Source organism: Serinus canaria, chromosome 2 (genome assembly GCF_022539315.1).
Source record: "Serinus canaria isolate serCan28SL12 chromosome 2, serCan2020, whole genome shotgun sequence".
NCBI lineage: Eukaryota > Metazoa > Chordata > Aves > Passeriformes > Fringillidae > Serinus > Serinus canaria.
In genome coordinates, this window is record NC_066315.1 from 100,509,145 (window position 1) to 100,525,116 (window position 15,972).

Here is a 15,972-nt window from a genome sequence, read left to right on the forward strand (position 1 = left end):
CCCAAAACAAGTGACACACAAAAAACCAGCTCACAAAACTACACCTCACGGGACTACCTTCTGTATTATAAACGACAATGTCTATAACCTTGATTTTATAGTTCAGTATTTCTGTAACCAGAAATTCCCAAGAAAATCAGGATAAATAGAAGCAGTTTGAGATTTGGCATAGGAACAATGCTGATTGAGAAGGGCCACCTAAAAATGCTCAGGCAGCCACTCCTGGCTCTGCCACAGGAACACTCATGTTACAGTCCCAGCTTTCCAGGGAGCCAGCCCCTCCATAACCTGCAGCCAAGAGCAGCACTCTGGCAGATGTCACCCTTCCTGCAGGCAGCAGCAGCTCAAATCCCCTTGGCCTAACAGAAAAACACAGACCAGAAAGAGATTTCCTTCAGCTCCCACCATCACAAATAATCACACTCCTAACCCATTTCAAAAGCTGATCAATGTTCTGCCTAAAATAATTAGTTTTCTTTCTTCATTATACTGCTACAGGGATCATATTACTTTGACAATTAATAACATTTTAAATTCGTAATTACTAAATTACTTGTAATTTGCTTGTACCTTGACTTAATAAAGTTAAGGGATCACTGCTTGCCTTTAGTTGAAATATTAATACAGAGTGATAAGCTTGCAGATTTAACTTTGCCAGTCTGCTATACCAGGCTCTTACACTCTGGAGATAAGGTAAAAGGGAGAAATAAAGGTCTAATCACCTTTCCTTGTGATGAAACGTGAAGCCTGGTCCAGCTTCAGCTCATCTTTCCTGACTGCTGGTGACCAGGTTTCTATGCAGCATTATAGGCATTAAATGAACAGCCTTAACTGCACAACCCCTAACACTTTTCTCATGGCTGCATCATACTCACATGATCATTCTTCAATTGGTGAATACATTCAGAGGTGGCTTTTCTCCTCTGTTTCCCAAAAAAACCCCAAAATTTAAAAAACTCACCTACAACTTCACAGCATGTATTTTTGTTAGGAGCAAAAATAGAACCTTGGTACTTACACTACCAAACTTCACCTCAACTGCTTTCCACCTTCTAAGCACTGGGAAAACTTCCCATCTCTGCATAATGAGTAAATTACCATTAGCAGGTCACCTACTGAGGGAATTTAGAAGTTTCATGCCTCTCATTCTGTGTCCACCAAAAAAAGTTTGCCTATTTGACCAACTGCATCACTCATTAGTCCCATTTTGTTTTTGGAGAGGTTGATAACAACTGCTGAGCCTGAGGTTGCTAATCCACACAGTGCCATACTCAAGTTGCAGGGGTACATTTCCCAATCCAACAGCCAGGCTGAAAGGACCACTCAAAATATAAACAAGAAAATTATTTTTCCAAAGACATGCCAAAACCCAGAATCAATTACTTCATGCAGACTTCCAGGACTCTCCTCCTGGGAGACACCCAGCATGCTCCATACCTGCAGTCACCTGAATCCTGGAGCAATGCTGACTGGGCTCAGAGCACCCTCCTCCTTGTGCTCCTCTACCAACACATCCACTTTGCACTTGTGGTTCATCATCTCTGACACCAAGCAAAGAAGTGAGGCCACATGTGCATTATGAAATTTCCTCTGAAAGCAGAATCCAAAGGTCCGACTAGAAACTGCCCAACTCTTTACAGCCACAGAGCCCCCTAGTACAGGGAGCAAATTCAGTCTTACATGGTGCAAATGCACCAGAGTTTCTCTCATTGATTCCAGGAGTATTTTGGGACTCTGCAACCCCTCATCTGGCCATCTCAACGAAGTCAACAGAAGCTATGCCCTTGCAAAGGACAGAAAGATGGAACCAAGTAGCCATTAAGGAATTTACCACCTATTTAAAAGCAGTGTAGTGTTTTGCTTTCTGCTTCCTGTGCATCTCATCATGGAGGGGAGTATTTGGTCACAGGTAACATCATGTTTCCTCTTTACTAAAAGTAAAGAATGGGGAAGAAGGAAAGCCATCATATCCTACTTGGAACAGAAAACCAAAATCAAGGGAAAACAGCATAAATCACACTTGAGCTGTGGTAGTGGAAGTCTCTTAACCCTGTCTAATATAATGCTGAATTAGAAAGCAAAACAGAGGCCAAATGAACACAGAAATAAAAACTACCACTCCTGCTTGTTTATATACAGGCTGACAAATGCTGCTGAAGACAGTTGGGATTCATTCAATCTGCCAGGCACACCAGGGAACATTAATTCATGTCAGCAGCTCTCTGCACCATCCTGTGGTGCTGTATCCCAGGATTGGCATACTGTCACAGCAGGGCTGCCTCTTCCCAACTCCACAGTCAAGAGGCAAAACAGCAAAAAAAACCAACAACTACAACTGCCACCTAACTCCTGCACTTGGTTGCTTTTACTATTCTAGGCTGTAAAGAACATCACCTGCTCTTACTGCAAAAGGATTATCATTCTGCCCATCAGCACAGCTGGAAAGGATAAGGGTGCACAGATTGAGCAGAATCACACCAGTGCTCAGCAAGTGTCACACACTTTGAATTCAGCTATGATTTTCCTACACAGGGCCTTCTCAAGCACCTGCAGGTGCACAGCAGCACAAGATTTGCTTCCTGACAGCTGTGATCATTTGACTAAATTTCATTCCCTTTCCTATGGAGCTGCTCTCTGACAACATATGTTGGATCTGAGTGGAGAAGACCAAACCACTTGGTTCCTCTCAAAGTCAGAGATCCTTTCTCATACTCTTTACCTGGGTGCCACTAATGGCAAGGACAGCCACAGCCTCAGGCGCAGCTGCTTGCTGACATGTGCTGGAAGCCCCGCAGCTTCCGTCCCTTCCTGCTACACCCACTCGCACTTTCTGGACTCTGGACTCTCTCAAACATGTACCAGGTCCCTTCGCTCAGCAGGTCATTCCCACACAGGTGATTTTGGGTGTCCTGTTTCTCCTGCCCTCGGCCCTTCCTGCCAGGCCACTCTCAGAAATCCCCTTCAGTCCTGTCCCAAAAGCCACCTGAAGTACACTTGCCCAAGCCTGGGCAGTTCTACGCCCCACTCCTGCCACCTTCAAGGCAGTGGCTGCCACAAACAAACAATTGTGGTGGTGCAGGGAGAAGCAAAGGCAAAACCCAAAAGCATTAAGCAGATTATCCTGACACACAAGCTTCTGGAAGAGGGAGGGATACAAAATTCCTGACATTCTCAGCTGGCAAAGAGCAAATGGGAAAAATGTTATGCATGAAAGCCACTTTCAGATACCACTTAGCATTTTAAAACCTTGAGTAGTTTTCTTTATAAGACTGAAGGCTGAAATTCAAGTTCTCAGGATTTGCAAGCTGAGTAAATCAGGAAATATCTGTCTCTGATCTGCAGGTATTTTTTGCTGGTTAAATTGAAGATTAAATATATATCTATATATATAAAAGAGTGAGCATTTTTTCCAATGTCTAAGAATTCTTTAACCGAAGAAGGAAAAATCTCAACAATTTAGGTTAACCTTTTCAGGTTCTTTTAAATAGGCAGAAAACAAACTTTTGCAACACCACAGAAGGGACCTGTGCTTAGCCATTCTGAAATTTGCAGTCATTAAACAAAGGATGCAAAAGACACTACACAAAACCATGAGTCACCATCAAGCTACAAGTGCTGCAAGCTTCTTTAGAGCTTCTTTGCTGAAGCTTAAGAAAAACCACATTTAAATGCATCCCTTAAATGATTTACTACGCTTTATGCTCTAAAAGTAGTAAAAATAACATATTTGCTTGCTAGCTTTAATGCCACTTGTGCTCTCACACACTGCCAAATCACCTGTCAACATTTGCAGCAAGCAAGAGGTCCTCACACTACACACAATGAACCAGCCCAACTCTGACTGAGCTGAGGGAGACCATCAGAGCCACATTTATGACACCACAGAGCAAAATTCAGGCTGTGTTTTGCCTGCAGAAATAATTCAAGTCATTGATATATGGTGTTGTGCCACTGTCTCTGAATCACCAGGACAACTACTGCCACTCAGAAAAGAGGCAGCTGTAAAGAGCTGTGGACATGTCATCAGTCAGTCTTTTTCTGGAAATGGAAAAGGTTAAAAAACAAACAAAAAAAATAGCTCACAACTCAGGATAATTCCTATCCAGCTTTAAACTGGGCTCAAGTAATTGAGGCCTCTTCTATTAAACAAAATTAAAAGTCCCAGAGATCAACACAATAAATTTAAAAAGGACAGAGATAAATTTTCCTGCCCTAGAAACACAGCCCTGAGACTCCCCGTTTGCTACAATATTCCTCAGCTGGCAAAATGAAAAGCTGGCAGCCACCCAAGGTATTCAAACAAAACATTGTAATTAAAAGCTACTTAGGGCACCATGAACCAAAATATATGCTAATAAAAACATCATTAACTAACTTGCAAGGAGACTCTTCTTAGGGGAGAGAATCTTTGCTAATAACAACACAATTATTGGGCATGTAAGTCCCAAAGTCTGCAACAATCAAAAGCTAATGGGGAAAACGTGAGATAGGAGGGGGAAAGTGACATTTGGGAAATACTGGTTGGAGGGAAAGTGACTGTGAAGAAAAAAATAAAGCGAGTTAGTTGGACAGCACACAAACACAAAGCAACCAGGTCCACAGAGAGCAATACTTAGGCACAGAAGATAGGGGGATTTTGTGAAGTGATCTACCAGTTTGTTCAAGAAAAAAGGGAAAAAAAAAAAAAAACAAGATAAAAGGATTAAGAAGCTCTCTCTCCTCTTGTAATCATGTACTGTGTGAATTTTTCACCACAAGCCACATACCCCTCTCCAGGGTCTGTTCCTAAGAAGCACACTCAGCATTCACCCCCACTAGGGATATGACAGAAAAGCTTTTAATCCCATTTTCTGCTGCATAATTGTCCCTCTGAAGCATTGACTCCAAGCTAGCAGTTTCCCAGAGAAAATCATGAACAGGGAAATGAAAACTCATTCAAAAGGACAAACTCATGCACAAGGACCATGGAAGTGCCACTCCTGTTGTTTCTGCCTGCCTGCTCCACCATGCTTAAGCTTTGACTTTAACTTTCATGGCATAAGTGAGGCCTCAGTTAAATCTCAGCCAGGGCTCTTCTGCTCTGAAGGCTCCACATCAGCACAGAGACACAGCTGGCACATCTGGGGAAGCACAGGGCACGCCCAACCCCAGAATCAGCACAAGTCTTGCATTTAGGAGAGCGAAGTCAGAAAAAGCAGGGAGCCCTAAACACTGCTCTCAGCAGTACAGACTGACAAAACTGCCAGGCTTCAGCAGTGGGACAAAAATCAAAACCTCAACAAAAATTTCAAAGAACAAGGGAAGGACAATTCTCAAAGCAGAAACATTGAGAAGACATTTATTAGTACGCGGTGAAAACAGCAAGAGGCCCCTATGATGGGATAGGCTGGAAATGTTGGGTCATCATTGTTGGTCAGAGGATAATCAGAAAAAAATTAACAGGGGGAGATATTTGTCCTTGAATCAGAAGGAGCAATACAAAACAAAGCAACCAAAAAACCCTGGTTAAAGCAAGTAAGATATTGAGAATCATCATGTGCTTAGCTGCACTTTAGAACAGGAATATTCTAGGACAGGGAATGACCCAGACCAGTATGGACCACACCTTGGGAAACTTGTCTGCCTCCATAGCTTTCACTCAACACCAATGAACTTTGTTTACTGTATCACAACACCTTCCTAGTCCTAGTGAAGGATTGGGAATACACTGTACAAAGACACAACAAATAGATGGTCCCTGGACTAATTTATTATTACTAATTAATGAAAACCTTTAACATGCCATATCTGTAATAAATTCTAAGCAATCTAGCAAAGTTTGTGGTGCTCACTAGAGTTACACACACACACACACACACTCACAAAAAAAGGAAAGCAGATGTTTGAAAAATGATGAGCTAAAAAAAAATTGAGAGGAAACATAAGAGACTAGTTGGGAAGGATGAATTTTGTGTCCAAGAGTCAGAGCTCAGTCACGGATTTCCTGCCTCAAAGGAGGCATCATTTGTTTCAGTAAATATGTAAATATGCATATTACTATTCACCTAATTTTAGAGGGATTTGAGAGTCCTTAGACTATGTAGGAAAATAGGTAAATCTTGATATAAGTATTAATCCAACTGAGTTTTGTGTGTAAAGTGCAAAAAAGAAAAGAAAAAGCAAGGAGAGCAGGTCAGTGGATGGAAAAGAGAGAGAATAAGCAAGGAAACTGAAACCATGGGAAAGAAAACTGTACTTTTGCTAGCTCTTGCAATAATTAGTCAGTTATCAGCTCCAGACCATGCAGAAATGGAACAAACAAGATTCAAGGGAAGGAATTAGGCTTCAAATATGTTTTTCAAGGTCCATTTTCCCATGACAAATAACTTACTGAATTGTTATGAGCCAACAGATTTCATCAGAGTCACCTTATCACACACTGCGCATTATAAATAAAAGCAAAAGCATTTCCTGCAATTAAGAGTAAAAACCTTCTTTGCCCAAAATTCACATCCAAGGTATGGAGAATACAGTAGGATGTATCTGGACTGACATCCAGTCTGTATAAGCATCTCATTTTGTCCCAACCTAATGTGAGCATAGCTACAATTTCCTATACACTGTGCCATTTCACAAGTCTGATGTTCTATAAGTGTGCATAGGTTTTTCCATTTCTCAAGACAAACGTGGACATACATTAGGAGAAACCTACAGCTCTACCTACTAGAGTCTAGTACTGCATACTACTGTCACTGAGGCTATTAAAAGAAAAAAAATTATCAGCCAGACTTATATACAGTTCAGATGAACTAATGCCCAAAAATCCATTATGGTTTGGTTTTGCTTTTTTGTTTTGAAAAGTCAAAGGAAAAGCTGCTCGATCTGAGCAATTCATTTCATACACTTGAAAAAAATGAAGACAAAACCCCAACCTGGTTTGGGTTGCTGGTGGTAATTTCCTATAATATAAATAATAGCAGCAGACACAAGCCATGCCCATATTCACTGTCCCAATCCAAGACAACCCCAGAGTCACCACCTAAGTTCAGACCACCCCAGCCCATGGGCTGCAAGTCAAAGCCTTTCCAATGCCTATGAGAGCTGCCACACAGAAACCTGATGAAACTAGAGGGGAACTGGATGTTGCTGAGGCACTGCTCAAGCTGTCTTGGGGAAGGTGGCTGATATCTCACACCATGGTTTGGGGCTTTTTTAGGTAAGTGGTATGTTCGCATTTTCATCATCCACGGAAAGAGAACCTACTTGGTGCCTGCTGACCACCTGCATTGCAGAGCCTTGCAAAGCTTCAGGAGGCTGATACTTACACAGTCTTCTGAAGATGAAAGGTTTAGAAAAAGTACATCCACACATTAAGAGAGAGCAGGATAATGAAAGCATTCTGCAAACTAATACTCACCCTTTCCTGGCCAGCTGTGTCCCAGATCAGAAATTTATGAAGCTCATTCCCACATGGCACAGTTTTAGTCATGAAGGATGCTCTGGAAATAAGGAAGACAGAAATTTGTAACATAATTGACACTCTGAATATGTAACTTGCAAACCTTAGTGAGTTCTTCTGGATTAGACTGCATTTGGGGTAACTCCAAAACCTTGATAAAATACCTGCAGAAGTCTCTCTTTTCCTAGATAGGACACATGCTACTTATAGATGTATTTTTTTAAAGAAGGGAAAAGCCTCTGAAGTTCAGAGGGCATTTGTTCATGGGTCCAGGAACACAAATGCTCCTGCCATTCACACGTGGCTTCTGCTGCTTGTTAACTCCATCTTCTTGGTGGTACAGACCTGAGAGAAAGGCAACAGACAACATCATGTGCCACTTTTCACTTTAACATATGAGACTAGATCACCAGGGAACAGAGAAGTCACCTGCTGGAGTGCCCATGGTAAACAAATGCAAGAAAGTTGTTCTCCTTTTCAACTGGGATGAAGAAACCTTCGTAGTGTCTTTTATTTTCCATAGGAAATGAGATAGGTCTATATTTTCAAAGTTTTTTCTTTTAGGAAAGAAGGTTACAAATTTATAGGCATTTTCTGTATTACAGCAGTTCATTTGAAAGCTGGTAGGAAAGGCTGCCAATTTCTGGCAGATTTCTATTTTCCCCATCCTATCTGGGTACTGCTGAACCATTTTTGTTGTGGTAACATTTTTCCTGGCTCATAAAGATGCATTTGATAGAATGCATGGTCGTTACAAAAGCACCAAATGACATCAAATGACATATGACTGAACAAAACACTTCCTGAGAATGATATACCAGAGCTCTCCTCTCCAGCCATCTGCAAATTGCTTGAATTTAACAATGCTGCATTGTTTATGAAAATACTAAGTAAGTAAAAAAAAATGGCCACATTTCTTTGGTTGTTTTCAAAGTGTGTTCACTCAGTTGTCACTCTCCCTCTCAAACCAACAAGCAACACTTCACAGCTTCAAAAATGGGAACTTTATAGATCCACAGTGGCTACTGATGATTGCAAGTATTATATATTTCAAACAGTTGAATAATTTGGAAGGAAAATACCCTTATCTGTGCAGACAAATAATATCACCTGTGTGAAGCCAGTGTTCACATTTTAATCTCCCAATGGAAAAAAAAATCCCTTTAGTTTTCATAATTATGGTAACAGAGGAAAATTGTTTTCTAAATTGAGCAGAAGGCATTTACTTAGCAACAACAACTACTTGGGGAAAAAGGCTGCTAACAGTTCAGAAGTAAAAAAAACCCTACTCAAATTGCCATCAACTCTTTCACTGCAAACAAGTGTCCTTCAGCCAGTCCTTATTCATGACATGCTTCCTTTCTCTCTGTCCATTTTTCTCTATTCATCTCATTCAGGAATCCAAAATTGTCCTGGAACTTCTACGTGCAGCTTCCAGCTGAGATTCCTCCATGCATTAAAAGGCAGACCTTCAGAAGGTACTGCCCAACCCTCTGAACAACACACAGCAATCAATACCGATCTTTCACAGACAACTTAAAACACCTCTGGCACACATGCCAGATGAGTCCTTTCCCCCCTAGTTACTTCTTACATTCCATAATAGTTTCCTTTCCCATAAGAGATCCATAACTTCAAAAATTTTCCAGGTCACATTTGACTTGGAAAATCTGTCCCTAAGGTATTAAAGGAAAAAAAAAAATCTGAATTAAAATCTACTACAGGATTATTAGGATTCTGATGGTCTGATACATGGAAGCTTAGTAGTTTTTAAAGAAGTTATATAAATTAATTATACTTGGTTTGAATTGCATGGTTCTTATTTTAAGAAAGGAAAATGTGACACATCCTAAACTTCAATAAAAGCACAGGCACTGTCCATGTTCCAGCCCAGCCTACCAGGACACTCAGCTAAGCTACTTTGAGGGCTTCCCATGGTCTTCCTGCCATTACTCAGCCATGGGATGACCTGATCATTGTCACAGCCTCTTGGGTTGTGGGGTTTTGGTTTTTGCCTTGTCAAGAGCTTCCCACTTCAGACTGTTTTTGGCTGTAGGACCTTAGGACTTAAATCACTCAAGGGTCAGATCTGAAACCTCACTGACCAGTAAAAACCAAAGTGATATTTTGTGAGGTACTTACCCAATAGTAGGACTAATATTATGATCAAAGTGGTCCTGGACAAACCGACAAACGATGCTCGATTTCCCAACCCCGGTATCCTGAAAATCAAAGAAAGCATGGCAGTGAGTCAATGAAGTCACACCCACGAGACCCCAGATGTCAATACTTCACTTGATTTCTTTTTGAGAATTAATATTTGACTCTTTGTTCTTGTCCTGGGGCAAGCACGGCACATTACGCATTTCAGAAGAAAAGTGAGGACATGGCTCATCCTTTTCAAACATCAGCATTGTGAGTGAATCTCCCTGGCCCTCTTCCCAGGACTCCCTTCTCTCCAAGCCCTCTAATTTATTGGGTGGATTTTATATTCCTGTTGCAAGGACTGCAGTCCATCCAGCAGAGCCATTTACTTGTACAAGCAAACCCTGTGCTTTCCAACACACGGCGCATTACACAGCACAGCCAGAGGAACAATTTCATTCAGGCCTGTTGCACAGCCAGCCCAAGCAAGCTTCCAAAACAGACTAATAACACCAACATTTTAGCACACTGATACCACTGAGTTAGTGAAAATAACCTTTTCATGGCAAGACAAACTAGCCCACTCAGTGGAAACTCTGCAGAGGCTTTGGTGAAAAGGTGGGAATGCAAAGATCTGGATCCCCAGAGATGTGCTGCTCTCCCTGTGCATGCCATGCTAGAGGACTGCAGTGCATTGCTTTAAAGGCCACACAGCTTACTTTCTACTCTGCAACACTGCAGGCTGATTCCATTTGCAGGAAAAGGCTTTTATTTTTTTTCTTTCAACATACCCAATCAGTTGGGAAAAATAACAGCAGTACAATACTGAAATAAGATTCAAAACAACCTGAAGTGGCAGGAGAAAATTTGAAATTATGCAGAAATATTATTTGGGCACGTAAGATATAAACAGCTTCCATAAAATGCAACATTTTTCAGTCCGTCTGTTTTTGCCCAAAGCCTTGCATGGTAGGTAGAACTTCAATTATACAGGGAATTATCAAGGAAGAGGAGTAACATTATCTCTGTGTCTTCCACAGAATTGCAAAGAGCCTCCTTAGAGACAAAAAGGATGCCAGGAAATCAATACTGACCTTTCCCAGACATTAACAGTGACAGCCCAGGGTCCAATCTAACTCATTAAACAGTCAATGGAAAGTTTTCTATTAATTTCATTGAAGTGATTGCAGAACTACCAGATTGTACCTGGTAGCTCCATTTGTATCCACATTTTAGGATGACTAATTTACACAACACTCTTGAAAAATGCCGAGATAAGACAATAAGAGTTTTTAACAGCAAAATGCACATAACTATATATTAAAAAAATTGAAAAGCAGCTTTTGCCCACACATAACTACATATTAAAAATAGCACTTCTGCCTCTCCTTTAATCACTTTTGCAATATGTTATCTTCTTTTTGAGTAAGAAAGAGAAAGAATGCCTCTATTTACATTTCCTTCCACCACCATGCTTACACAAAACTGTATTGTCACACCCGTCTTTAGGGACAGCATTTATTAGAAAACCATCATTTAAACTCTCATATTTAATTCAAAGCTGTCCTTAGTCAGCTTAAAAGCCATAATAAATGCTCATGTTACACAGCCAGTTGTTTATCTACTCTGTTCAATCAATAGGAAAAAGAGATCAAAGAGAGAAGCAGTGTTTAAAAACAGCCCTGTAGGCTTTGATCAATAGCAGTAACACATCCTGTTACTATTCCCAAATTTTGCCTTCATTATCGATTCCAGCTGACATCGCTGTATAATTACTACACCAGGATGGCAGAACACACTAAAAAATAATAAAATTAAAAAACCCTCTGCCCTGAAATTGAGAATCTAATTATTTTTCCAGATTTTAAATGCTGTAGAGAAACTAGAATTACCACCCACTGGTTGCAAAGAATTGCATTTCTCCCTTGTGGGGACAGAGTTTCTGCCACAGTGTTAGAAACTAGACACTGACTCTGGTGACCCGACAATGCTTCAGATTCACCTGCTTCCTCCAGCTCCCCTGACAAGTCACTCAGAATGGCAACTGCAATTACAAGAGGAGCCAGGGTCTCTGGCAGGGACGTGACATCCACAAGCATGGATTAAAGCTTAGCTCATTTTCCTGGAACCTCTTCATCTTTCAGTTCGTGGCTCTTACTAATGTTTCATGATAACGTTAAAAGGACCTTTCAAAGTTTCTACTGCTTTCACATCTCACAGTGAGCTCAGTCAAACTTAGGCATATGCCAGGCACACCAACAGCCCTCCAGAAGCTTCAAGGCGTTCTCACACTTTGCCCCTGGGATTGCTTGCACTACTAAGAGGGCTAAAGATCCCCCTCGAGTAACTGGAGTGAAACCAATGGACTTGGACCACGAGTGAACCTGTTTCTAGGACGAGCACTGCTGCAGCCAGTGGCTGGTGCTTTCCAGGAGCCAGGCACTTTATTGCACCAGGGGGGTTCAGTTGAAACAAGCACTCCCAGCTTCCCTTTTGTTGCCTGCAGGATGCAAACCACCATCTACCAGAGTATAATTAGAGCACAGAGGGGAAGGAAGTAAAATAGAAAAAGCTTCCTACTTAAGGCAGTGATAATCCATCATGGGATTTAAAACTACTTCAACAGTGTTCAGTCCATGTTACTGAAAACAGTACTGACACCCATCAGTCAAGATATTCACCTGCCTGAAAGCAAAGCAAATCATGGCATGTGAACATCATACAACATCATGAAAACAGCTACAGAGACCTTAACTTTTACCGACAACAGGGAACTATCTTTGAAGTCTCTCACAAAAGGCAAGAAAAGCATAGTTGTTGCTTCAAAGAAGAAGAAAAAAACTTTTTTTTCTCAGCAGTGCATTGATACTGAACCTCCTTGCTAAGGCTGTATAAACCTTTCCTGCAACCATCTGCTTTGTACTTTACTATATGGTCTTTCTCTACACAAAACTATTTTTCTAACATCTGATGGGGATGATCTGCCTTGTTTTGTTCTTTTTTCTTCAAAGGATTATAGCAGATTTATCAAGCAACTCGCCTGGGTAACATTCAGGCATACAGAAGATTTATTTTTCCAGTCCTCTAATCTGTTTTTCTGTTTTGTTTTCCACCTTCTAATCTGTTTTCCTGTTTTGTTTTACCTGATGTTGGTGTACATATAACATCAAACATACACAAAGGTATAACATCTTGGCTTGTGCAAAAGGCCACGGCGGCACTGAGCAGAGTGCATTGGATAAGTTTCAGAAACTGAGAACATGCCCTCGGGAGTTACGTTGCACTTCAAGGAACAGATCCTGCAATTCTTTGGAAAAGTCCTCATTCACAGGAAACCCAAAGGCTTCAGCACTACAGTCATTGACTCATCACGATCAAGAGCATACCAGCCCAGGAAAGAAGTGGCAAGAAATGAGTTAATATAAAATAATTATTGCGAATCAAGGTGTTCACGAATGGCTCAAGGAACCAACTACAGGTTTCCCTTTATTCTTTTTCTTCTGCATAAGCCTCCTAGCACACTTACAAAATATTAGTTATAAACCACACTGTAGCAAGATAAGCAAAGTGGGTGGGGTAGGGAGGAAGGAAAGAAGCAGAAATGTAATTCACACTCAGTGAGCCACTATTCGCTTGCCAGAAAAAGTAGCTCCAGCTTCAGAATGTCCTCTGGTCAGCAAAATGGATTCAAAAATGTGAAACTGTATCAGATGTTTCTGATAAATACAAGGAACCAATGTAAGCACAACTAATTCCAGATTTTTACCCTTTAACCCCAGAAAACACATCCTCTGTTCTTCCAAAATCCCTTACAAGCAGATTTAGGTGTGAGGATTTTAATAGCACCAGAATGGAGAGCAGAATGGCACAGAAAACAGTGGCATTCCACCCACACTCCTGCTCCCAGGGAACCACCCCACTTGGCTCTCCTTGGCTCTCACTGCTGTAAAGGAGATGAGACCGTATTTCAAGCTAGCAGCATTACAGGATGCTGGCAACTCATTTGCAAGCAAGCAACAACTGAGCTGCTTCTGGCTGATTTGCAGCAGCTTACAGGGAGATAAAAAAAAAGAAAGCAGGAAAAAATATGAGCAGTATATAAAAAAAGAAAACAGTTTTCCCATTACAAATAGGCATTTGGAATATTCCTCTGTCTATTGTTCCAAACACATTTATCCCAGCAGAAAAAGCTAATGCACAGAAATTGAGTACTTTAATTTAAATCTGGATGTCTCATTTATATCTTTGCACATAGGGCTTGGTCCTCCAAGCACTTTCCAAACTGGAGGAAGCTATAGTATCCTGTAAACACATCCCTGATTAGGCTGTTAGTCTGTAGCCTTGATATCATAATAGCTTTTAACAGATTGAGGGTCAAGCCCTATTGTGCTGAGTAAACTAATCTCTTAAGATAATTTTTTTTTTTTACATCTGAAATGGAATAAATGTTGGATTCACAAAAAAAATCCACACATATCATGACTGATGACTAAAGACCAGCCCTATAATCATGCACACTGCTGCAAGAGCTTTTTTAGTCTCGACTGTGCAGAGTCTTTCTCTGCTATGTTAACACATAGGGCTTCCTAAGTGTGTGTAAAATTAGATAAACCATACAAAATCCTTAATGACTCTAGGATTTTGAAAATACAAACAAAACAAGAACACTAGGCAGCACTTCACACGAGGAAATGGGCACCCTAAGAATGAACCCACTGAAGAAACTGCCTTCTGTCCTTCTACTTGCAAAGTAAGGACAAAAAAAGAAAAAAAAAGAACATCTGGCTTGTAACCACCACAGATCTCATGACTGACTTCCCATTTCAGCTTTAAAGGAAGGTTGAGACACCCTGGAGACAGGCACCACAAAAATCTGCATTAAGAAGCAATGGAAAACTGACCTCTCTATAAACAGGGATCCCACACACAGCTCCTTCGGAAGGAAGTTTTCTCATCAACTTGGACAAAGCCAGGATTCAATCAAATTTACAATGTGAATTTGTAAAAATGTTTAAAAATCAAAAATGCCTGTCCCTTCAAAACATTCCTCACAATAACTAAGAGTCACTGAGACATCAGCTATAGGCCAGGTCTCATTAAATCTGACAGGGTTTAACATGAGTTAGTCTTACAGATCAAAAGAAGAATGAGCCCTAGCAACCTGGAGGGTATAAATACTAAGTGCTCAAAAATCCCCAGGCAAAGAAGATGTTATTTCAGTAACAATATGAAAAACATTTGGACCTGACAAGTCTTTATCCTTTCCCACATGCCAGAAGCTGATCCCACAGCTCATGTGGCTTTCATCAAATTCAGCAGGACTTCCCTGCACCTCACAGCAGGAATACATCTGCTCCTCAGAGCCCATTTGTGCCAGGCTCCCCAAAAGCTGAGCAGCCAACCACCCTAACTTGAGCAAAGGCACCACAAGCATTTGGTGGCTGAACCCTTCCTCTGAGGATCCCTGATCAAGAGAAAAGAGCACAACCAATGCAGTCAGGGTTAATTTAGGGTAACCCCCAGGAAGCCTCTCATGGCAAAGCTTTTTCATCAGGTATGGAGCTGTAATTACAAAGCTGCTCACACTGATGGAACTCAGGGTTTCAGCCAGAGAGCAGTACCAGAGGCTACCAGCAAGCTGTTCTGAAGCTTTCTCCAGACTGGTTAGCATCAAGGAGTGCAATTAAGTGCATGCACCAGAAACATCTGTGGTCAAATTTGTCTTTAACAATTCTTTCAGTGTACCATCCAGTGAGATAACAGCACCTTCTGTCTACCTTCAGAGAGAAAAAAAAAAAAAGCCAAAATCAAAACAAAATAAAAAACAACAACAACAAAAAAACCCAGGCTTGATGAAATACACAGAACTGGGGTGCAGTCAAAAAGCTGTCCCACTCTTCTGGGTGGGAAGGAGAGGATCTGCTCAGAGAGGAAGCTGGCTGCTCCTCATTGTTAAGAGAAACAATTCCTGGCTCCCAGTTACATATTCACACCACCAGACACTCTTGGCTGATTCATCCCTAACTGAAAATAACAGAGGAGCCAGTTTATGCTCAAGATTTCCCAAGTTAAATTCCACTTTTGTAACACTGATTTGATTCCTGCCAGTGCTGGTGCAGAGAAGGAGAGGTCCTTGTCTTGTTCCAAGCAGAGCTTTCACTGTTGAAGCATTAAAAATGTACAGATGAAAACACTTGAATTGGTATGAAGTTACCAAAAAGGAGAAAACCGTCCTTTATTAACAATGTATTTAGTGTTTTATATACCAAAAACAGGCAGTGAAAACCTTTGCGACTGGCCAGGCAAACCTGAGGTAGAAAGACAGAATTTAAACTTTAGGGGAAGAAAAATGATCACTGAGTCACAAAAAAAATACAAATGCAGAGAGA

The 15,972-nt window shown here is 41.0% G+C and overlaps 1 protein-coding gene across 1 annotated transcript in view; it reads right to left on the reverse strand.

Moving 5' to 3' along the window:
- Positions 1-15,972, reverse strand: part of RAB31 (RAB31, member RAS oncogene family) — a 61,372-nt gene that overhangs the window by 24,653 nt on the left and 20,747 nt on the right. The window contains exons 2-3 of the mRNA XM_009102055.4: positions 9,581-9,660; positions 7,397-7,478 (exon numbers count right to left, since the gene is read on the reverse strand). Of these exons, the coding sequence (XP_009100303.1) occupies positions 7,397-7,478; positions 9,581-9,660 (162 nt within the window). The remainder of the gene's footprint in view (positions 1-7,396; positions 7,479-9,580; positions 9,661-15,972) is intronic.